General features: G+C 44.6%; 1 protein-coding gene across 2 annotated transcripts in view; it reads right to left on the bottom strand.

Annotated features, from left to right (window-relative positions):
* Positions 1-6303, bottom strand: part of IGFBP3 (insulin like growth factor binding protein 3) — a 28073-nt gene extending 21770 nt beyond the window's left edge. The window contains exon 1 of one of the 2 annotated variants that reach the window (XM_083578264.1): positions 5679-6303. In XM_083578264.1, the coding sequence (XP_083434390.1) occupies positions 5679-6087 (409 nt within the window). In that variant the 5' untranslated portion in view covers positions 6088-6303. The remainder of the gene's footprint in view (positions 1-5678) is intronic. The other variant, XM_083578265.1, reaches the window with a different exon arrangement.
* Between the last annotated feature and the right edge of the window lie 18624 nt (positions 6304-24927).

Here is a 24927-nt window from a genome sequence, read left to right on the forward strand (position 1 = left end):
GTAGCCTTTTATTTGGGGGTGGGGTGGAGATGTTTCGCCCTGTCTTTGGAATCTCTGAATGCCAGAAGGCTCTAGCCAAGGCAATGGAAGAGGGCAATTGTGCCACCTACATCATTTCCAAAATATGAATACGTCACACAGCAAGCATAATAATAATAATAATAATAATAATAATAATAATAATAATAATATTTTTTGTACCCCGCCCATCTGGCTGGGTTTCCCCAGCCACTCTGGGAGGCTTCCAACAAAGATTAAAAATACATTAAAAGGTCACTTCCCTAAACAGGGCTGCCTTCAGATGACTATCTTGCTTTGCTAAACATCCACCCATGAAACCCCCAGTTGTGATGGAGGAATGCTTCCCCTTCGACAGGCACAACACTGGTCTGTAGTTTTTTGCTGAGCATGTTACCATACAATCCTAGAACTGCAGAGCTGGAAGGGACCCTGAAGCTCCTCTAGTTCCACCCCCTGCAATGCTGGACTCTCAACTGAAGCCCCCACGGCAGATGGCCCTCAGAAGAGGAGAGCCCCCCCCCCAGAGGGAGCCAGGCTTTCCTCTTTGGTCTCCCGGCTCCCTTGAGATGGAAGCTCCACTAGGGACTTGCCGAGGGGCTGAGCTGATTGGTTTGCCCAGGTTCTCCCATAGCAAAGCCCCCCAAAATATATGCATATATTTATACAATGATTTATTTGCTTTTTGGAGTTTGGACGGATGATTTCGCTGTTTTGGAGTTAGTTAAATAGATCTGATGGTTCTTAGAGCTTGTGTTTTGTTTTGTTTATACTCTGTACTCTGCTTCAGGGGGTTTATGCTGTGAAGCCATCTATGAATTTGTTTAATTTTTATGCTTCCTCTCTCCCCACTCATCTCTAGAAAAGGAGGATGCAGCTTTCTTGTCCTAGTGCAGCCGTTTCAAACTTCCTGCTTTCAGGGAATGGTCTGTCAAAGACCCCCAGCAGCAGGGATGGGCTGTCCTGTGGGGCCACCTGAGGTGAAATAATAACGTGCTGCCCCACTTCTGCCACTGGTGGAATGCACCACCATGTGCCAAATTAGGAGAGGGGGCGGTGTCCTGCCAGGCTGTGCCACTCACCAGAATGCCAGCCTTGCAGAAAGTCGGTGAGAGGAGGGTGCTCTGGCAGCCAAAGCAGTGGGGTGGGCAGGGGGCCCCCTCTTGCACTTCTGCCACCTGAGGCAAATGCTACCCCCCCACCTCACTAGCCAGCTCTGCCCAGCATATGCCAGCATGTGTCAAAGAGTCTGCAGCACATTCCAAGCTGTGCACAGTTTATGTGGCACAAGGGCAAGTCTTGCGGAGCCACACCGCTGCCCCATGCTACTAGCCAGTGTGACCCAAGACAACAATGGTACATGAGCTCCATTTGGGGAGTCCACAACATGTCTGTTAAGAACACGTACACTGTGAAATCCACATTGTGATGGAAGACAATAAAAGAAGCCCCCCACCACACACTCTTTAAAAAAATAAGCATACAGCATCTAGCACAATGCATTGCAAACTGAAAACAGTATTAAAGTGATCCACCCAGACCCTCTATGCTTTTCAAGTGCTCTGGGGGGTGGGGGAGTTTAGGAACCCCAGACCTAGAAGATAATGCATACTCTCTTAAGCTGAACATTGTAGTGGGAAATTGGCACCCTGAGAGACTTGCCTGTCATTATGGATCCTTTACAGCCAGGAAGCTTCCAAGGAACCCCAGGGGTTCTGGAACAGTGAGGGTCCTATTTACTTTAGGCAAATCTCAGCTTGATTGCTGATTTTTTAATTTTAAAAAATGGTTCAGTGCTGCATTTTTCTTTCATTTCAGTAAGTATTTTCATTTCTTAGTATTTTATTACAAATATATCTCATAGCAGTTCAGAAAGATAAAACCATTTTTTAAAAAGTCATACATATTGCAGCACACATAGGCCAGAACAACTCAGCGACAGGGGTTCAGGAAAGTCCAAGCAAACAGGTGAGTTTTCGCTAAGTATCAGAACCCCCCCCCCTTTGCTTAGTGCTTCCTGAATAAAGGGGGGGGGGAATTCCATTCCTGAGAGTCAGTCTGCTTCTGCAGGGATCACCATGGCAGCCCCTAATAAGCCCCATTGAGAAGGAAGGCTGCACATCACATCAGCTGCACTTATTGAGCTGAATCTTTCCACTCACTTCTGGCCACTGAAACTGCAATCCCACATATATGAAGTCCCATGTCTGTAGCACTGCACTGTGAGAGTCCTCTATGCCCCACTGCAGAGAGACGGGGTCTTGCTTTTATTCACCGTTAGGGAAATCCAAGGTGAAAGAATCAGGGCAAGTAGTATCCCTAACGTGGAAAAAGGAGCCAGCCTGGCCTGCCCATTCCCACGGCTGATATATGAGGCCACAAAATCCACCTTTTCCTCTTCTTAACCGACAAATAGGCTCAGGTTTGATTTGTACATCTGATTAAATAATAGCTGCCTATTATTCTGAGTGGACTCCAAGAAATGAAAGAAACTGATGTAGCGCAATGCTGTTCGCAAGCGTGGCATATTTAAAGATTTTCCTCATTCAATTGCCACAAGGTGAGAGTCAGAAATGTGCAATTGTTAATGGGTCATGTTGAATTCCAAAATCCACATTGGAGTGATACCTTCCTCAGGCCCAATCAGAACGCATGGCCTGCTTTAGAGTTCTCCAGAACTCTTCATATCAGGTGATATGTTCAAAAGGACGGGCAAGGGGGATGGAAGTGGAGTACAAAAACTGGGCTGATACTTGTAAGCCATGAGGTTTGCTTGTAGGTTCAGTTCCAGGGTAGATATTGCAAGCTAAACAAATCCGTGGCAGGTGCTACAGGCATCAGGTTACACACCTAGATCCTGGGATAAAGAAGCAATTTCTACTCATCATCTGTGAGAAATTAAAGTCTGGTAGTAATCCAAATCTTAAATAACAACAATAATTTACGGTATTATTTATACTCCGCCCATCTGGCTGGGTTTCCCCAGCCTCTCTAAGCAGCTCACAACAAAATTTTAAAAGCACAACAAAACGTCAAACATTAAAAACTTCCCTAAACAGGGCTGCCTTCAGATGTCTTCTAAAAGTCAGATAGACACAGGTTCCTGGGAGTTGAAGTAAAGAGAAGCATGACAGTCTGTATTTATTTATTTATTAAATAAACGAATTTGCATGTCATCCTTGCGCAGGGGCCATGCTAATCTTCTCTGTATCGTTCCAATTTTAGTATATGTGCTGCCGAAGCGAGCACATGACAGTCTTTATTTGAGGAAAGGCAGGAATGAACGCTGGGTGGCATACCAAGTTTTAAAAAGTCAATCGAAACAACTGATTGGAAGATATATAACCCTCAAAGTGCAACGCCCATCTCTGGATGGTGAAAAATTATCTTTCTCGGTTGTAGATTCTGCCTTGAATGGGTTGTTTTGGATAAGAAGCAGCCACTGATTCTTTATCCCAGAATCCTAGATATGTAATCTCTGCTGCACTTGGGAATGCTGCCATCTCAACCTTGGAACTGAGGATACAAGATGACCTCTTGGCTGTTAACACCCACACTAATTTTTGTTTATTTTTGTTAATTTTTCCTGACCCCATCCCTTGCTTTGTGTAACATTGCACCTGATGAAGGGCTCTAAAGCTTGCCACACTTTCATGATATTTTGGCCCAGCTGTGGACTCGGGAGGTTTTTTTTCTAATAGACTTTTGTTTTTATGGCCCAGTCTGCATGTGATGCTTAGCCAAACCGTGAACCATGACAATACCACAAATGTGCAGGTATGCACAGTAAAATTAAAATATAATATATATATTTTTAATGGCCACTTTGCTCCTCCCTGGTCATCCTGCTGTCACCCTACCCAGAGCTAAACCATGTGATGTCCAAACCCAGCCTTGTGGTTTTCCTCTCCCAGACAAACCATATGCAGTAAGCCAAGAATGAGCCTTGGCTATGTCTTCGGGTTTGAAAGGCCACCTGTGCATGCAACACAAAGGCCTTAACTCCAAGTAGGGTAGCCCCACAGGAGCAAAGCAGCCTTGATTTCTACAGTGAGTGCCCACACATTCCCACTTAGCTATGGTTTGGCCTAAAGTCCTTCCTTGCATGCAAGGCTAAGACCCTCTGGGGACTTAGTCAACTCAAGTGTAGACAGAAAAACAGCTTCTTAATTTAGGAAAGGTCAGCCAAAGACAATCTGCTATCAACAAATCCTCAAATGATCTTCATCAGCAAACCAGTCTCTTATAATGCTTTTTTTTTTAAGCCTATGCAACTTTTCCAATCCTGAATCCCAACCTTGTGTTCTGAGAAAAACTGTGTATAAGGAAGTTGACTTGACCACCTGTGCTCAGTTATAGGCACCACTGTAATTGGAGTCACTGGTTTTCTTCTGCAAGTTTTTCTGGCAATTTACAGTTGCTTTGTTAAAAAACAAAACAACTGTAAATTGAGAATCCTCCTTTTTTGACCCCTTAGGAAGTCACTGGAAGCCCCCAAATTTAGTTTGAAAATGACAATTTACACCATCATTTGTATCATACATTATTACTATAGCAAATCCGAAACCCGCTGAGAGTATGTCCCACTGAAAACAATGGAACTTATTTCTGACAGGAAACACGTAGGACTGAACTGAACAGTTGCAATTCTAGGCAAACGCACAAGGGCACAAGTCTCTGTTGAGCATTAAGCTGCACTTCCAAGTGAATATGAACAGGGTTGCACAGCACAGTTTTTGCTCCAGGCAGCGCTTCCCTCCTCCCCTCCACTTTCTAGGAAGGCTGCAAATAAGACACTTGACTATGCTTGCTTTAGTCTCCTGAGGTTGAGGAGACTGACCATTCATTTGGGAATTGGGAAGGCTCTTATGCAGTCCATCAGTGTCCCCTCCCTCCATCTTTTGCGTGTGCAAAGAATGGTTTTCAACACCTCAACTTTTTTCTCATTTGGGAGCTAAGTGTTCGCAAAGGAAAAAATGTGTCAAGTGAGAAGGTCAAAGGTCATATTACATCATCATGCCCTTTTCTGTCTTAAAGTCAAGCATTTTGGTCACAGGTGATACATCAGAAACTGAGTTGTTGTGGACACAAGCACAAATCAAACGCCAGGGGGCGATACAGCAAAGCAAACTTCACTTGCTCTCCGAACAGCCGAGCCAAAATTGCGCAGAAAATGGTCCGCACCAAATTCGCCCAGCCAAGCGCCAACTCCGCTCCCAGCGAGCAGTTTCCGCACCCGGAGCGGGGCAGGCCGGACGCCGGGGCATTTCAAAATGCGACTGAAGGAGAGCGGGCTTGATTTATAGCATTTGTATGCCACCCGGTAACATGAAGGTCTCCGGCTGGCTTACAATGAATAAGGAAAGGTCGTTTACAGCACAAGACCAGACGCGAAGTCCGAAGCGCCAGAAAGACCGCTGGAAATCAGCAGAATCTGAGAAGACAGATTTCTAAGGAAATGACCCGCGGCGAGAAGCTGCGCACAGCACGAACTGACGGCACGAGGAGGAACCGGAGCGGCGCACGGGACCTTCCATTCCTGCGCCGCGGGAAGCTGCCCCGGGGGAAGCCGACGAGCGCCCGCCTGTCCCGCCAGCCGCGCTGAGGGCGGGCGGGCGGGCGGCTCCTCCCTCCCTCGCTCCCTGGGCGCCGCCGCTCACCTGGCCCGCGGGTCCCTCGCAGCAGCAAGGCTCGCACTTCGCCGCCGCCGCCGCCTGCTCCGGGCGCGGGCTCCTGGGGGGCGCCGCTGACGTTGGTGCAGAGCCCCTTGCCGTCGAGCAGCGCGTGGAGGGGCTTCTGCTCGCCCCGGCGCGGCCGGCAGCGCAGCCCGGCGCCGCACAGCTCCGTGTAGACGCCGCACGGGCGGCCCTCGGGCAGCGCGCACGTCTGGCAGCAGCCGCAGCCCGGCTCGGGCACCAGCTCGGCGCACGGCGCCGCCGGCGCCTGGCACTGCGCCCGCGCCCGGGAGTCGCACGGCTCGCAGCGCACCACCGGGCCCGGAGGAGCCCCCGACGCCGCCGCCAGAGCCCACAGCGGCGCCCACAGCAGCGCGCACAGGCGGCGCACCATCGCCGTCCCACGGACCGCGGGACCCGGCGCGGCGGAGGACGCGGGGAGCGAAGCTCTCCGGCGCCCGGGCGACGCGGCGGGGCCCCGCAAGGCTCCCTCTCGGGCGGCCCAACCGTCAGGCGCGGCCGGAGCTGGACGGAAGGAGCGCCGAGGCAGCGCGAGAGGCAGCCAGGCGCGCCCGCAGAGAGCTCCCTGCCACCGGACAGCGCGGCTCGTCCATCTGCCGCCCGCCCGCCTCCGGCGCCGCCTATATAGCGCCCTGGCAGGACCCGCCCGAGGGGCGGGGCTGGGGGGCAGCGCGGCGGCCGAGGAAGCGCCCGCTCGCCGGACCCGCGCGCGGCTGAAGCTCGTGCCCTTTGGGATTGCCCCCGGCTTCCTATTCAGCACCCGCCGTAACTTAATAAAATATAAGTATACTTTTTTGGGGGGGGGAGTTGCTAACCTGTACAGTATTCTTAAATCTAGCAATGTGTGTTGTCTGCCTTATGGAAAGATACCCACCTGCTTGGGCAGAGCTTTCATTAAGGCGTTATTCGCAGTCTTGCCGTCTATATCCATAATGCAGTTGCACCGAAACTATTATACTATTATTCAGGAAGCAAGTGTATTATCCTATTAATATGCAACAAGACTCCCGTTTCAATCACTTGAATGGCAGTGCCGTTCAAACTGCGGGCAAGCGCTGCGTCTCGTCATCAATTATGCGGGGCGGGGCTTACCTGTGCCCCCCCGCCCCAATATTTTATTTAGGTTGACACCTCTGTATCTCAGAATCCCAAGCAAAATTGAGATCTAATATCATCATATATCATCATCATATAAAAGAACAGGGCAAGGAGGCTTCTGTTTATTGAAGCTTTAAGCGATGGGAAATTATTTGTCTCTGTGTTTTAATCATCTGATGTCTCTCCCTTCCCTTTCTTTGTCTCTCCCTTCATCCTAAAAACACACCAGCAGAGGTCGCTGGGTGCCCAGTATTGAGTTGAGGGATTGAATAAATGAGCAGATTTGCAAAGAAGGGACTGTTGTACTGACTCCAAATGGAGAAAGTAAGTTTTCTGTTCTGTTTTAAAACCCTCATAGCCTTTTTGGGGTCTGAAAAGCTTTGGGATGATTATGTAGATTGTGTCCAAGATCCAATGGCAAAATAAAGAGCATTTGAGCCATTGATGTCTGCATCTTCCTTCCATTGTAACTGGGACTGATTTTTATTGCACCTTTTCTGTTCCATTGCAAAATAAGGAGTTCATCATTTTTTAAATTTGCAAGCGCCAAGTTTACACCCAGTTAAATAAATATTTAAGTTCTACCACAATCCCATGTAAGCCACCAATCTGCATATTCAATCTAGCTCTCTCTAGTATAGATTGCCATATGCCACTCATTTGAAAGTACACTTTGAGTAAGAGCCGTACAGTGGATCTTCTCCTTCCCTCTGAACTTCTCAGCCAGACTTCTCTGTGACCCTTCCCCTCCACCGGAGGTGGGACCAGTTTGCTTTGGCCCAACAATAGCTGTCCAGGTATCAGCTGCCTTGGGGCGGCAGGCAGCCCTCATGCCTGCTGGGCGTTGACACGCTTCTCCACTCTTGGCCTCTTGTAGTTGGGCTTGGCTGCCATAAGCAAGTCTTTGCGCTCACCATTATTATGGAGATCCTTTTGATATTTTAAAAGCTGCTACTATGGTTGCCCTTAGTATGTTTTCTATACAAACTCGTTCAGTCCTCCATACCAGATATGTATCTTGGTTGCTCTCTTTAGAACCCTCACCAGTTAGATTTCACTGATAGTAAGTGGAAGACAGAAGTGCCTGGCGTGCTCTGGTCCATGGGGTCACGAAGAGTCGGACATGACTAGACGACTAAACAACAACAAAGGCAGTCAAAAGCACACCATACCCTAGAGAAGGCACATCCTGTTCAGAGTGTACGTCCGGGCTTTGTAAACCAGCTGGGCTTCCAATATCAAGATCCGATACACGAGGGGAATGTGTGGTTCTCCTGTCAGTGATGGTCAGGGTTGCTGAGAGCTACAAGTCAGCAACATCTAGAAGACCATAGATTTCCCATCCCTGCTATACTTAGACCACTTACTTTGCCCCTTAGCGCAGGTGAGATTCATCCTAGGCCTCTAAATATCTCTGAGTACTTCTGACAATACTTCTGGTAATACAATCTTATGCAGGATTGTTGTTTGTTGTTGTTGTTTTATTAAAATTATTTAGTTTTTCAGATTTTAAAATTTTACATTCAATTATCCAACCGCCATCATAAAAACAAGATTTCAAAGAACCTCCTGAACTTCCCTCCTCCCCTTTGTGGGTCCTGTTGTTAATCATTTCATCCTGCATCTTTTATATTGATCCAAATCTTTAACATCTCCATTATATCCAAAATTCCAACATTAAACTACAAGTGTTATTCCAATCCTGCTAATGATTTTAGTTGTTTACAATGCTTTTTAAGGTAAATTATGTATTTCTCCCATTCTTTATTAACATTTTGGTCTTCCTGATTTCTTTTTTCTTTTTTTAATAATATATTTATTAAGGTTTTAGGAATTTATATAAAATAGAAAAAACAGAACAAAAAACAAGAACAATAAAAATACATACAAACCAAACAGAACACATACAACAACAAGTATAATTTCAATCCCTTATATTCATAAAACTTACTTTCCCGACCTCCTCATACCTCCCCTTTCTGTATTCCGTTCTCTAATTAAGTCAATTCAGCAAATCCTTCCCCTAATTTCTGTGTAGTTTTTAACCTTTCTTTTCTTAATCACATAATCATTACAGCTTTTAACCACTTAATTTCTGAATCAACATCGTTCTAGCTTTCAATAATTTTACAATGTTTCCTAAGATAGTCCTTAAATTTCTTCCAATCTTCTTCCGCCGTCTCTTTTCCCTGGTCTCGGATTCTGCCGGTCATTTCTGCCAGTCCCATATAGTCTATGACTTTCATCTGCCATTCTTCCACGGGTCTTCCTGATTTCTAATTCTTCTGGTCATTTTTGCCATTTCAGCATAATCCATCAACTTCATCTGCCATTCTTCTCTGGTAGAGACTTTGTCTTCTTTCCATCTCTGGACCATTAACATCTGGGCAGCTGTGGTTGCATACATAAATAGTCTTTTCTGCTCTGTTGGGATTTTGGCACCTAGAATTCCTAAAAGAAAAGCTTCAGGTTTTTTAGAAAAGGCAACCGTATTTTAAACATTATTTTTTTCTAATTCATTGTATATCAATCTTATACAGGATTATTGACTCATCTTCAGATTTTGCTCCAGGGTTGTAAACTCCTTCACATAATATTTTATGTTTCAGCTAACATTATTTAACCTCAATTAACATTAAACTATTTGTTTATTAATTGCCTCAATTAATTAATTAATAAATTAATTGTTTATTAATTGCCTCAATTTTCCCTACAAAAATAACCAAGAAGCATGCCGCAGGTAGTTTAAATGCTTTCTTTTTATTGGATTTTAAAAGATGTGACCTGTGTAACAGTTTTACAATCTCAAGAACTTATCTGTAAGTTGGATAAGTGCTTCCTCTAAAAGTATGAATCATTTTTTCCATCTATGGCAATGTACATAAAGAGCCTATGTTTCATGGGCAAGTGTCAAACTTACAGCAATGTTTCATTTGGAACTCTGCAAAAAAAAATTCTGGCCAATGAACCATTAATGGTTCTGTCAGTCAACCAGCTACAAATCCACCTAACAGTTACTGTTGAAGTCAGAGTAGCAAAATTGCAGCAAAAAGCTCAAATCATATATAGGACTGACGCCCTTCTTTGGAAATTAAATCAATGTCCAGACTTTAACATTCAAAAACTTTAACATTCAAAAACTTTACTCACAGAAACTTATAGATGAATTAAAACACAATATTTATCGTCACATGCTTATAGAAGCATGGGCTTGCAGTGTCCTATTATATTTTCCTCTCTTTCCAGAGCTCAGCACTCAGCCTTCTGTGTCTCCATTAGGCCATGCCTTGCAGCTGCTAGGAGAGATTTCCACTTTCACCTTTTCCTGCAGCTTTGCTCTTTCTTTCAAGCAGAGAAAAGCACTCCAAAACTCTATTCAACCTTGCAGTGTTTACAGTGGATTCAAACACACAGCCATCTTGCTTACATAAGATGGAGTCTCAGCTTCACTAGATACCTCCCATATGACCAAAGTTAGCCAATCACATGAGAACCACTAGAGAACTCCATAGAATCCAGTTACCAACCAATCATATTTAAATACATAGTGATGCATACAAGCATTTATAATTTCAGTGAATTAAATTACTATACTTAACATTTACCTCACTTAGCCAATATTTTACTAGCCTCCTTACAATAATATCATGGGGGATTTTGTCAAAAGCCTTACTGAAATCAATATATGGTATGTCCACGGTATTCCCCTGATCCATCAAGCTTGTACTTTACTCCATCCGGGAAAAAATTGAAATTTGTCTGGCATGACTTATTTTTGAGGAACTCATGCTGGGTCTTAGTAATCATAGCATCCTTTTCTAAGTGCTCACAGACCGACTGTTGAATTCTCTGTTCTAGCACCTTTCCTGGGATTGATGTCCAGTTTACCTGTTGGCAGTTACCTGGGTCTTCTCCCCCCCCCCCCCTTTTGAAGATGGGGACAACATTTGCCCACCTCCGCTCTGCAGGGATCTCACCTGTTCTCCAAGAATTCACAAAGAGCAGAGACAGAGGTTCTGAGGTTACATCTGCAAACTCCTTTAGTACCCTTGGATGCAGCTCACCAGACCCTGGAGATTTGAATTCATTTCAAGTAGCCAGGTGTTCCCTTACTACCTCTTTTTATATCTTGGGCTTCAGCTCCCTCCTTACATCATTTATTCTGTTATCACCAGGTTGGGCATCACTTTCCTTATGGGTGAAGACAGAGGCAAAGTAGGTGTTGAGCAGTTCCGCCTTTTCTCTGTAACCCAATAGCATTTCTCTGTCCATCTTCTCCATGCAGAGGACCAACCACTTGCTTCTTCTTCTTCTTGTTTTGAACATTGCCAAATAAACATTTATTATTATTTTTAGGCTCTCTTGCAAGCCTGAGCTCATTCTGAGCTTTGAGCTGCCTGACATTCTCCTTGCAACTGTTGGCTACTCATGTATACTCCTTCTTTGGCATTTCCCATTTCTTCCATTTCTTATAAATGCTCTTCTTACTTCTCAGTTCATCTGTAAGCTTCTTATGCAGCCACACCGGTTTCCCCAGCACCGGCTTCTTATGCAGCCACACCGGTTTCCCCAGATGCCTTCCACTTTTCTTTGTGCTGGAATTGTGTGCATTTGGGTCTTCAATATTCCACCTTCAAGAAACTCCCATCCATCTCCCCACTCCCATCCATCTCCCAGAGTGGAGAGCACATTGTCGGCACTGACCAGCAGCAAAGGAGCCTCTCCCATCCATCAGTTCAAGAAGGACACTGACAAACTGGAATGTGTCCAGAGGAGGGCAACCAAAATGGTCAAAGGCCTGGAAACGATGCCTTATGAGGAACGGCTAAGGGGGCTGGGCATGTTTAGCCTGGAGAAGAGGAAGTTAAGGGGTGATATGATAGCCATGTTCAAATATATAAAAGGATGTCACATAGAGGAGGGAGAAAGGTTGTTTTCTGCTGCTCCAGAGAAGCGGACACGGAGCAATGGATCCAAACTACAAGAAAGAAGATTCCACCTAAACATTAGGAAGAACTTCCTGACAGTAAGAGCTGTTCGACAGTGGAATTTGCTGCCAAGGAGTGTGGTGGAGTCTCCTTCTTTGGAGGTCTTTAAGCAGAGGCTTGACAACCATATGTCAGGAGTGCTCTGATGGTGTTTCCTGCTTGGCAGGGGGTTGGACTCGATGGCCCTTGTGGTCTCTTCCAACTCTATGATTCTATGATTCTATGATCTTGGGTTCCATGAGAATGCAACCGGAATGCATGTCCAACTACAGTCAGCTTTCCCTTGCCTCTCTATCATGAAACAGCAACAAGAACCCCCACATCATTCTAAAGGTCATCAATATTATTTTTAAAGTGCACATTTTATATGCACAAAATAAAATGGGATGGGTGGAGGATGGTGGCAGCACCAGGTTTAGGGCGGTGCAGGCAGCTCCCCGCACAGGACACTAACCCAAGGGGACACAAAATAATAATTATAAAATAATAAGGAACAAATAAGGAATTATTGTAAAAATGAGAAATGGGGGCGGGGGCAGATTTTGTCCTCTCTGAGGGCTGCACATTACCAAAATCCATCCCTGATAGTGGCAAGACTCCCAGGTCAAAGGGAATTTGTCACAGCAGCAAGCTCACCGTACCTGGGTTCCTTTGCGCCCTGGGAAGGGGGTGTATCTGCCACCACTCCAAATATCACTTGACTGCAATGGCTGCTTTAGAAATTGTTACGTTTCACATGTCCCACATACTCAAAACACTGTCAAGCTTCATAGACTGGAGCAGAGGCTGGGTCCTTTGCTAACTGAACTATTTTGGGGTGCAGTTTGTTTATTTTTAAAAAGCAAATGTTCCAGTGAGCGTCAGTCCAAAATGCTTGCACAGTAACAGCCCTTGCACACCCCATTCGAGATATTGGGCATGTTGTTGCTATACATATGCGGTAAAGGCAAGAGAAGGGAGGGGACTGTGCTGCCAGGAGGGGGCTCCCTGTGCCCCTTGGCTCCTCACGGGAGCTGCTCCCTGCTGGCTCTTGGGCAAGGCGCTTCCTGGTCCCCTTGGCAGGCAGCACCCCCAGAGTGGGGAGCACAAGCCCTTCTAGGAAGCTGCCATCTACTGAGTTAGAGCTTGGGTCCATCTAGCTCAGCATTGTCGGCACTGACCAGCAGCAAAGGAGCCTCTCCAAGCTCTGCCTGGAGATGCTGCCAGTGGGGACTGAACCAGAGACCTTCTGCTGGCCAGGCAGACATGCCACTGCTGTACTTCCCCAAGCCTTTGCAGAGCAACATTAGCAGCAAAAGACAAAGTCAAGGGAGAGAGGAAAAGAAAGGAAATGCACAAATGTATGTACAACTGACTACAGGAAGAACGTGGGTGGCAGCAAGGAGAACAGCTGGCAAAACTCATGAACCTACTCAGATGTTGGCCATGAGAAGACACGAATGGAGTGAGGCAAGAGCTGCAGAGGGTGCCCACAGACCAACACTGTTTTGCTGGCAGGTTTCAAGTGTATATTGGAAATCTGGGCTTATGCAATGAAAGTGGCTTAGAATTCTGTTGCGCTGGCACAACAAATACACTTTTAAAAAAGTTTTATGCGGTTAGAAAAGTGGCAGGGAAATGACTGAGAAGGGTACAGGCATGGCCAAACTTTGCCCTCCAGCTGTTTTGGGACTAGAACTCCCATCATCCCTAGCTAACTGGACCAGTGGTCAGGGATGGTGGGAATTGTAGTTCCAAAACAGCTGGAGGGCCAATTTTGACCATGCCTGGGTCACTAACAGGAAGAGGTATAAAACCACAGAAACAAATCAGGAGGGATTCAGAATGAATGTTCATTGTAGAATAATCACCCCATAAAGAAACCAAAACAAATGTGCAATAAAGACAGGACATAGTCTAACCACTGCATAAGCTCTGTGCAATTGGCATGCATAAGGATGAATGCTCAATAAAGTGGTCTCAATGAGCCTTTCCTTACAGGACTTTGGAATGTTCTACATTTCCCAGATGTGTGAGAAATGGCCTGAAACCAGAAATGTGATATTGGATAGTCAGACCTCAAGCTGAAGTGCTAAATGTTTTATATATTGAGGTAAAAAGCTAAAGGATGCAACAAGTTTATTTAGTATTGTGAACTGAATGGCAAAATGCACAAACGTTAATCATGCAGATAATTTCATAAGGCTAAAACAACAACAACAACTAGTGCCCTATTTACACCAGCTTGTGTATGGGGATAACAGGCCACATATGTAGAGGGAATCTCAGATAGTGCTCTTATGGAAGCCATATAAGCCTCCTTCTTTACACATGGGCTCATATCACCCCATTTCATTGAATAACTTTGATGCCAAGTTGTTTACCTTTGCTTTTGCTAAAAGACTAAACATCTTTATCGGAATGTCAGAAATTCAGGGTTCATTGCCAGAAGACATATTTCTGACTCCATTATTATATTTCATGCTATTACATGGTATTTCAAACATATGTTACCTTAGGTCTCTCTTATCAATAAAGAGACTTGAGAAGGCTGCCAGGGTGTTTGTGCATCCTTGCAAATTTGTCAGGATGTTACAGGGGGAAAAAACACCACTTTTAAGCAAGATAATGCAATGACCTTGGTGTTTCAGGTAAAACTGTACTCACCTGGAGTGACCCAAATAGTGCCTGTCAAACAAGTTTTGGAGAGAATGGAAACCCTTTAACCACACCATCTCTCTCTCATAAACAGCAAAACTACAGAGCAATGAAGAAATAAAACTGGGAGGAGGGACATGTCAGAGAGATATTGTCAGGCTTCAGTGTGGGGGGAAAAACCACCTCTGAGGTCTCACGGGTACCCTTGACCTATATTGTTCTTGGGAAAACTAGAAGACTCTGAGAAAGGGAGTTTTGTCCCAAGGCGAAGAAAGAGTTCCCAGAGAATAAACAGAGGTTGTAAGAGGAGTCACATTAAAACTGCAGCACGAAAGCCACAGCAAAAGTGCAATTTCCTTCCATGCGACAATGAATTCACTTTTCTCTCAATTGAATGAAGGCGAGTTGTGTATCCCACTGGGTCCAGAACCAAAAGTTGCACTACAAAATTTAAGATGCAAACATGAGAGGGAGCAAATATGTTAATTTCCATTTTGTTTACATGTAGATTTTTCATTTGGAAAAACTCTAGTCATGTTCCATATGAACCTGGGTTATTTAGCTCAGTGCTGACAGCAGCTCTAAAAAGACAGGTAGAGAGATGGGCCTGCTTCTGAAAGCCATTTAATTGGATTTGCCAAAGACTGGACTGCATATTGTTGTTTAGATCTGGAGGGTAGGCTAGAATATTATTTATTATTTATCATTCCTCTTACTTGTGTGAGTTTAACATTTACTTAGCAGAGTTTAAAATTGCCATCCCTTTGCAGCATAAAGTGTGGAAACATCTGCAACAAGGTTTCTTAACCTGATTAAGAAATCCAGGATGCTTTAGCCAATTGGATCTTCTTTCTTTTATCCTTCTAAACAAAGGAACCACACTGAAGTATGTAATGTAACAATAAAAATTGTAATATAACAAGACCAGATTATACCAGAAAGCAGCAGTGAAAATAAGATGGTGAGAATCTACTTTTAGATTACAAAATCTTATATTTTTAGATTACAAAAGTCATCTGAAACACAAACCTAAACACTTACAAGATTACAGCAAAGAGAAAGAAGACACTTGACACCTCCAGAGGTGAGACATTTCACTTGGATTCTGAAGAGAAGTCACCCTCATGAGTGTGGACATCTGCTTTTATACTTTTCTAAACTGTCTTAGGCTAGCCCCCCATTCACAATGCCCATCTTTTAGGGATCATGACTGGGCATCCAGTCCATCTAAAACAGCCACCATATAGGCTGACTGAAACTCACAACCCTCTGATTAGATTCTACACACAAGCAAAGTTGTTACTGGCCTTGGCAAGTTTCCAGACTCAGCACTTCCTCGTGTCTTATGAACATCTGCAGTTACCTCATACTGTTAAGAGTACTTCTGAAATGTTAGCTCATAATAGTCTCGGTACTCTTCCACCATTGAGGCTGATGCCCTGTCACCTAGTTACATCATCAGGCAGTACCAAGATTGACTCATCCCAGTTTGTTGATCCTCAGGAAACATCTGGTTTCATTTCTGTTGGCAATTCAGCCTGTTTGCAACTTCTAAGCAGCTTGATGGTAAAATTAATCTTTTCCTTTGCAACAACTTAAAGCTGTAAGCATTTGAAGTAATCTAACAATCCTTAAATAGTCATTGGTCAAATTCCCCCCTCTTTGTGACGCCCCCCAGGTATGTGGTATATAATGTCTTCTACCACCTCTGTAAGCCGGCTATCCTGCATGCTGGGCACAACAGGTCCATGTCTGCCCAAGGATGCTGCATTCCTCCTACAATACCCAGCAATAGTCCTGGATTCCAAGCTGTCCCGAAAGGCTCAGGTGACCTCAAGGATGAGGCATGCGTATTTCTAGCTGCAACTGGTATTGGGCAAATATATCGTAGCTGCAATTATCCATGCCCTGACGGTCCATAATACTTAACACAGCAGTGAGATTGATATACAGGTTTCTGAGACTGAAAAATGGAATCATGCTTCTGCCTATACACTAGAAGGGCCAAGTTAAAAATTATTACTGTATATAAAGCCCTCAACAGCTCAGCCTCTCCCCAATATGCCTCTCAGCCCATGCTATGAGCTCAGCAGAGGAGGTGAGTGAGCAACATTCCACAGCTGTGCAGGAAAGGGTCTTCGCTTTAGTGGTGCCCTGACTATGGAATGTCGTATTCTGACAGTTATTATTTCTAGTATATATTTATTTATACAGTACTCTGCCTTTTCCCCTGATGGTGACTCAAGACAGCTTACTGTCTGTTCATTCACACACACACACACACACAATGACTTTTAAAGTGACTTTTATCAAAAGCGGATTTAGGGGAACATGGCCGGCTTGGTCGCTCTGGGTGAGGAACCATAGAGACACTGTGGGAGGCGCCACAACTATTATCTACTATCTATGGAGTGAGAGAGGCTGGGGAAGCCCCAAATTTTGGTGTTGCACAGGGTGCCACTGAAATTGGAGACCCCAAGATCTGTCGCTGCTTTTATCCACACAGCTTTGGGGCAGAGCTGACAATGGGAGGTTTGCTTGATATTGTCCCTGAGGCCTTCTGCTGTGTATGTCATTTTAATATCAGTTTTAGATTTTTTTATTCTGATTGGATGAAGGGCAGGATAGGAAAAATAATACCAAAAAATAGATAAAACAAATGCTGGGAACTCTTTAAGAAATGCTGCACACCAAGATTCTGTTACCAGGCTTATTTCTAGCCAAGGAGTCTTTGTTGTGTCAGAAGGCATGCTCCAAAGAATACTACTTTGGGATGGAAAAGAGAAGCCAGTTGCCTCTTTCCAAAGAACAGGGAGGCTGTAAGGACATTGGCATTTGCAGCAGGATATTCCTTGTGGGGCCAGCTGGCTCCACAAGTTCCTGCTGTGGCAAGGCAGGATGTCCGATGTGGTGACATCAGGCTTGGAGGTTTGCCCAGGTTATATGTGTGGCTGTTAGGCTGCACAGATTCTGGGAAGCGGCAACACTTACTATGCCGAGAGAATGATGGAGAAGGATTGTGAGAGAAGGCGGTGCTCCTTTTTCCTTGTTCGCTTAAGTCGGGGCTTCCCAAAAGGTGCGGTGCGCCCCCCCCCCCCCGGTGGGGCAGGAGAGGGTGGCAAGTGTAGCGGGAAGATTCAAGAGCAAACATTTGAACATTTCAGTGCAGTATAGTATAGTATTGGGTTTTTTGTAATTTGCAGATTATTGATAGATATGCTCTTTTCAAAATGAGAGCCAGAGCATCAAGTGATACTGAGAACAATTCTGGTTGTGATTCAGAATCATCATTCAAACAGAGCGCTGGCTTTTCTTCTATAGTTCCCCTTGACTTCTTGTTGTGAATGGGGATTGTCTACTCTGACAAATGTGAAAGATCATCAAAGAGAAAGGACTCAGCTATACAGCTACAAATAAATGTTTTAAGTGTGTTGTAAAGTGCAATATACAAATGTGACACTAGATGGTGATGTTGAGCTATGGCAAATTCAATATATTTTTCAAAACTTTTTTTAAAAAGCATTTTCACAGCTTTTTTTTATACATATGTAAATTCCACCAAAGTCTTATTTGTGTTCACGAGGAAATGAGAGTTTGTTTGACTCAGATTAGACCTAATAATTGGCAAAAGCAAGCTCACACCTCTCACTGAGTTTGTATACACCCTTAAGGTACATATGTAAGAGGCTCATTTATAATTATATTTTGGGAATGAATCATGTTCTTATGTAGCTGAATTATTTTATACTTTCTAGATGCCCCACAATCATATTATAAAGTACAGTGGTACCTTGGGTTACAGACGCTTCAGGTTACAGACTCCACTTACCCAGAAATAGTACCTCGGGTTAAGAACTTTGCTTCAGGATGAGAACAGAAATCGTGCAGCAGCAGCAGTGCAGCGGCAGCAGGAGGCCCCATTAGCTAAAGTTAAGGTTAAGAACAGTTTCAGGTTAAGAACAGTTTCAGGTTAAGAACGGACCTCCAGAACAAATTAAGTTCTTAACCCGAGGTACCACTGTAGTCGTGTTTTGTGTTATAAATCAAGCACTGCTGGGAGTTTTTTTCTTTTTGTTTTCCAGTATATTTCTTATCAATAAAAATTTCAGTGTGGCACAGGAAAAATTTTATTCTGAAAGTGTGGCCCAGAGAAAAAAGTTTGAGAACCGTTGCTTTAACACCACAATGGTCAATGATTCCCTTTCTGGCCCTTTTTTCCAGTCAGATATTTGTACATTCGTACCTTGGAAGTCAAACATCTTAGTTTCTGAACATTTTGACTCCCAAACCTGGAAGTGACTCTTCCGATTTGCAAACTATTTTTGGAAGCTGAATGTCCGACGGGGCTTCCAATTGGCTGTAAGAGCTTCCTGCAGTCAAGCCATGCTTTGGTTTTCAAACATTCTGGAAGTCGAACGGACTTCCGGAATGGATTCCGTTCAACTTCCAAGGTCTGACTGTATTTGAATTGCACCTCTGTGTGCAGACAATCACATGTTCAGATCGGTGGGGCTTGGGTGCTACTGCCATGTTCCTTCAAATCTACAGCACATATCAACTGGTTTGCATCAGGCTTCCTTTCTGTGCTGCAAGGCTTTCTGTTGTGTTTGCATGGTGGATTCTGCATCAGCTGCGACCATGGACCTCCCATTTCAACCAGGTCCAGTGCCAATGCAGAGGGGCCAGTTTGTTCAACTGGTGCTTCCATACTGATGGTGAAAATGTTCTGGAAGGCCTGCAAACACAATCTTGGTAGTCAATATAACCCTGGGACTAATTGTTACTTGCTGCAATAATGAGTTCATATATGCATATCTGCTGGCTTTGGAGTTTTGAAGCCTTAGTTTTGGTTTAGCTAGTTGGGAAAGGGGAGGTTTCTCACGGTGACGTCCCCAACTGTGGGTCAAACCTCCTGCTTACCTGAGCGCTTCCATGCCTTAGTTGTAAATGGGGAAGAGCTCTGACCTGAAGCTCATAACTGTCACAATGTTAGGTAGCTTCTCTGCTGGCCCTGAGAGCTTCCAGGAAGATAAGAAGCTTTGGGTAGCTGGTATTTTGGGATCACTGGCCTTACTTGCTTGGCTGGTCTGAGTCTGACGAGGCATATCTGGGATTTTAAGATACGATTCTCTGTGAGATCTTCACTGAATTTAGTTGTGCTTCCTATGAAGGAGGCTGTCATACCATAGCAAAACTGTCATTGAACACTGCTTGTCATACAGCAAAAATATCAGAAGTTTCAGTTTTCAGATACCATGAACACCTATTGTATTCTACTTTGCACTGAAAATTCAGATTTTGACCAAAAACCTGAGAAAAGGAAATATTTTTGTTATTAATCAGCTAATCAGGGAAAACAATTCCCTAACAATTCTGGAGGAAGAACAGAGGGAATTTGGTCCACCAAAGATCTACTAGGTGAAGTGAAGAAAGCTGAAATTCTCCCTAGAACAATTGCGGATCATAATCCAGTGGAAGTCTGGTTAGAAAGAAAAGAGAAAAAATCCTGTAGATGGCGTATGAAAGAGAGTTTGTTGAAGCATGAAAAGATTATACAAAAGGCAAAACAGATGCTATAAGACTACTTCGAACTGAATCTGAATCAAGGAACAGACATAAAGATGGTTTGGGAAGCAAGCAATGCTGTACTCAGAGGGGTTTTTATAAAAGAAAATGCTTATCAAAGGAAAATGAAAGAAAGGGGGTGATGGAAATATGGGAGGAAATATGAAGGCATGAAAAAGAATTATTTAACAAACCAGATCATGAAAATATTAAACAAAATATAAAAATCCTTCGAACACAATACTCAGTGGTAATAAATGAAGATCTTTCCTATTTTTGCTCTCTGAATTGCTTGTTGTACCTCTAAAGCAGGGGTCGGCAAGGCTTACTGAGCATGGGCCGGATCACTGCCGCGGAGATCCTCCATGGGCCGGGCTGGCTCACTGTGATGCTGGAAAGCATGTCTGTGCATGTCCGCGGTGCCGGAAATTGCTTCTGCGCATGCCCAGATGCTGAAAATTGCACCTGCATAAAAGTGATTTTTGGCATCTGGGCATGCACAGACGTGATTTCCAGCATCGCGCTGCGCTAGTCCAACCCATATGCATAGAGCTCAAAATAATGTTAAATGCAACCTTTCCATAAAACATCAACCCCAAAATCATTTCTATTGGGTATTACTGGTTCAGATATTGGTAGAAAAGAAAAGTTTTTCTGTGTGATAAAATACCCACTAGATCAGAATGGTTATTAAAGCTGGTAGAATATGCGGAATTAGACAGTCTCTTGGAAAAGATAAAAGTCAAAACAGGAGTTTATTTCAAACTGGGAACCTCTAAGGAGGTATATAAAGAATAACTGTTGCAATCTGAATTTGGTTGCAGCCCTTGAGTAATCTCTGTGAATAATTGAGGTTAAAGGGGATATATACATATGAATATTATTGTTTTATTGTTTTATTATATAGTGATAAGTTGAGACACCCCTTCATGGATCACTGCCTGGCTGTGGTGAAGGGGCTTGAATAACTCAGAGAAGCTATGAACTATGCCGAGCAGGGCACCCAAGATGAACAGGTCATAGTGGAGAGTTTTGACCAAATGTGATCCACCTGGGGGAGGAACCGGCAAGCCACTCCAGTATCCCTGCCAAGAAAACTCCATGGACAAAGACAACAGGCATATAAAAGTTATGACGCTGGAAGATGAGCCCCTCAGGTCGGAAGGCGTCCAACATGCTACTGGGGAAGAGCGGAGGACAAGTACAAGTAGATCCAGAGCTGATGAAGCGGCTGGGCCAAAGCCGAAAGGACGCTCAGTTGCGGATATGCATGGAAGCGAAAGGAAAGTCCAATGCTGTAAAGAAAAATATTGCATAGGAACCTGGAATGTAAGAACCATGAACCTTGGTAAGTTGGATGTGGTCAAAAATGAGATGGCAAGAATAAATATTGACATCCTGGGCATCAGTGAACTAAAATGGACGGGAATGGGCAAATTCAGTTCGGATGACCATCATATCTTCAGCAGCAGCTGAAGAAGGAGCAAAAAGGGTTTTCTTGTGTGTGTGTTTCTTTGTGGCTGATTAGCTGCTCTCGCTGTGCAAAGGTCAGAGGGGGCAGGGTTTCTGTTGAGGCAGGTGATTAGCTGTGGGAGGAGCTTATCAGAGCTTGCAGGGTTTGATCCATCTTTTAGATTTAGGGGAGCTAGTCTCAAACGTTTGTTGGGGGAGACCTAGGTTTTTTGGGGGGGAGTTATTTGTCCTGTCTTCACACTTTTTATGATGGAGGACCACTGTAGCCACCCCCAACGACACGTTCTCAAGATGGAGGGGGAGGGAACAGCTGCAGTCGCCTGCGGTTCCTGCACAATGTTTGCCATCTTGCCAAAGGTTGCAGGCAGCTTTACCTGCAGCAATTGCATGTTGATTGCCCTCTTAGAAGACAAAGTCCAGCAACTGGAGGAATGTGTAGCTACGCTCCAAAGAATTAGAGAGCTGGAGCTCTTCTTGGAAGCAACAGAGCACACTGTCTCCACCAAGGAGGAGACAGGGGACTCCCCTGAGAAGGAGGCTAGTTCACCAACACAGGAGCCAGATATATGGAGAAACATGACTCAAAGAAGTAGGAGGCCCAGGGTTCGCTCTGATTGTTTAGAAATACACAATCGCTTTGAGGTCCTCTCCCCTAGCATGGAAGACGAAGAGCAGACTCCATTTGAGGATCTCTCCCTCATTACAGTCGATCAGGTATATGAAGACGAGCAGCAAAGTCAGTCCTCAGGGAATGTGCAGGCGACCTTGGAACGGACAGCTCACGGAAGAACCCCGACCAAACCTAAGAGGAGGCGTGTAGTGGTGATAGAGGATTCCCTACTGAGGGGAACAGAAGCAGTGATCTGTGGGCCTGACAAGATGTCTCGGAAAGTGTGCTGTCTCCCCGGGGCTTGCAGACAACTTCATTGTCCAGAAAGTGGGAGAAGCAACAAGAGGAACAGCCATTTTAGATCTGGTCCTAACCAGTGTTGAGGACCTGGTTAGTGGGGTAGAAGTGGAAGGATCATTAGGCGCGAGTGATCATGCTCTTCTGAAGTTTACTATACAGCGGAAAGGAGCAGCCAAGCATACTAGGACTCAATTTCTTGACTTTAAGAAAGCCGACTTCATAAAACTTAGGGAAGTGCTGGGTGAGATCCCATGGACAGTAATACTAAAAGGAAAGGGAGTTCATGATGGCTGGGAGTTTGTTAAGAGGGAGATAGTAAAAGCACAACTTCAGGCAATACCAATGAGACGGAAACATGGAAGGTGCCTAAAGAAGCCAGGGTGGCTATCTAAAGAACTTTTAACTGAGTTAAGATTAAAAAAGGATGTGTACAAAAAATGGAAAAGGGGGGAAACCACCAAAGAGGAATTCAAACAAATAGCCAGCACGTGTAGACACAAAGTCAGAAAAGCTAAAGCACAGAATGAACTGCGGCTTGCTAGAGAGGTTAAAAGCAACAAAAAAGGCTTTTATGGGTATGTTCGTAGCAAAAGGAAGAACAAAGAAACAGTGGGGTCACTCAGAGGAGAAGATGGTGAAATGCAAACAGGGGACACAGAAAGGGCTGAACTCCTCAATGCCTTCTTTGCCTCAGTCTTCTCCGATAAAGAAAACAATGCCCGACCTGAAGAATTTGGAGCAAATGATTCAGCAGAGGAAACACAGCCCAGAATAACTAAGGAGATAGTACAAGAATACTTGGCTAGTTTAGATGTATTCAAGTCTCCAGGGCCAGATGAACTGCATCCAAGAGTATTAAAAGAACTGGCAGATGTGATCTCAGAACCACTGGCAGCCATCTTTGAGAATTCCTGGAGAACAGGCGAAGTCCCGGCAGACTGGAGGAGGGCAAATGTTGTCCCTATTTTCAAAAAGGGGAAAAGAGAGGACCCAAATAATTACCGCCCAGTCAGTCTGACATCAATACCAGGGAAGATTCTGGAGCAGATCATTAAGCAAACAGTCTGTGAGCACCTAGAAAGGAATAGGCAGCATGGATTTCTGAAAAATAAGTCATGTCAGACTAACCTGATCTCGGTTTTTGACAGAATTACAAGCCTGGTAGATGAAGGGAACGCAGTGGATGTAGCCTACCTTGATTTCAGCAAGGCATTTGACAAGGTGCCCCATGATATTCTTGTAAAGAAGCTGGTAAAATGCGGTCTTGACTATGCTACCACTCAGTGGATTTGTAACTGGCTGACTGACCGAACCCAAAGGGTCTCATCAATGGTTCCTCTTCATCCTGGAGAAGAGTGACTAGTGGGGTGCCACAGGGTTCTGTCTTGGACCCGGTCTTATTCAACATCTTTATCAACGACTTGGATGATGGACTCAAGGGCATCCTGATCAAATTTGCAGATGACACCAAACTGGGAGGGGTGGCTAACACCCCAGAGGACAGGATCACACTTCAAAATGACCTTGACAGATTAGAGAACTGGGCCAAAACAAACAAGATGAATTTTATCAGGGAGAAATGTAAAGTATTGCATTTGGGCAAAAAAAATGAGAGGCACAAATACAAAATGGGTAACACCTGGCTTGAGAGCAGTACATGTGAAAAGGATCTAGGAGTCTTGGTGGACCATAAACTTGACATGAGCCAACAGTGTGATGCGGCAGCTAAAAAAGCCAATGCAATTCTGGGCTGCATCAATAGGAGTATAGCATCTAGATCAAGGGAAGTAATAGTGCCACTGTATTCTGCTCTGGTCAGACCTCACCTGGAGTACTGTGTCCAGTTCTGGGCACCACAGTTCAAGAAGGACACTGACAAACTGGAACGTGTCCAGAGGAGGGCAACCAAAATGGTCAAAGGCCTGGAAACGATGCCTTATGAGGAACGGCTAAGGGAGCTGGGCATGTTTAGCCTGGAGAAGAGGAGGTTAAGGGGTGATATGATAGCCATGTTCAAATATATAAAAGGATGTCACGTAGAGGAGGGAGAAAGGTTGTTTTCTGCTGCTCCAGAGAAGCGGACACGGAGCAATGGATCCAAACTACAAGAAAGAAGATTCCACCTAAACATTAGGAAGAACTTCCTGACAGTAAGAGCTGTTCGACAGTGGAATTTGCTGCCAAGGAGTGTGGTGGAGTCTCCTTCTTTGGAGGTCTTTAAGCAGAGGCTTGACAACCATATGTCAGGAGTGCTCTGATGGTGTTTCCTTCTTGGCAGGGGGTTGGACTCGATGGCCCTTGTGGTCTCTTCCAACTCTATGATTCTATGATTCTATGATATCTACTACTGTGGGCAAGAATCCCGTAAAAGAAATGGAGTGGCCCTCAGAGTCAACAAAAGAGTGGCGAGAGCTGTACTGGGATGCAATCTCAAAAATGATAGAATGATCTCAATACGAATCCAAGGCAGACCTTTTAACATCACAGTAATCCAAGTTTATGCACCAACTAGTGGTGCTGAAAAAACTGAAATTGACCAATT

Source organism: Podarcis filfolensis (assembly GCF_964270895.1).
Source record: "Podarcis filfolensis genome assembly, chromosome: 12".
NCBI lineage: Eukaryota > Metazoa > Chordata > Lepidosauria > Squamata > Lacertidae > Podarcis > Podarcis filfolensis.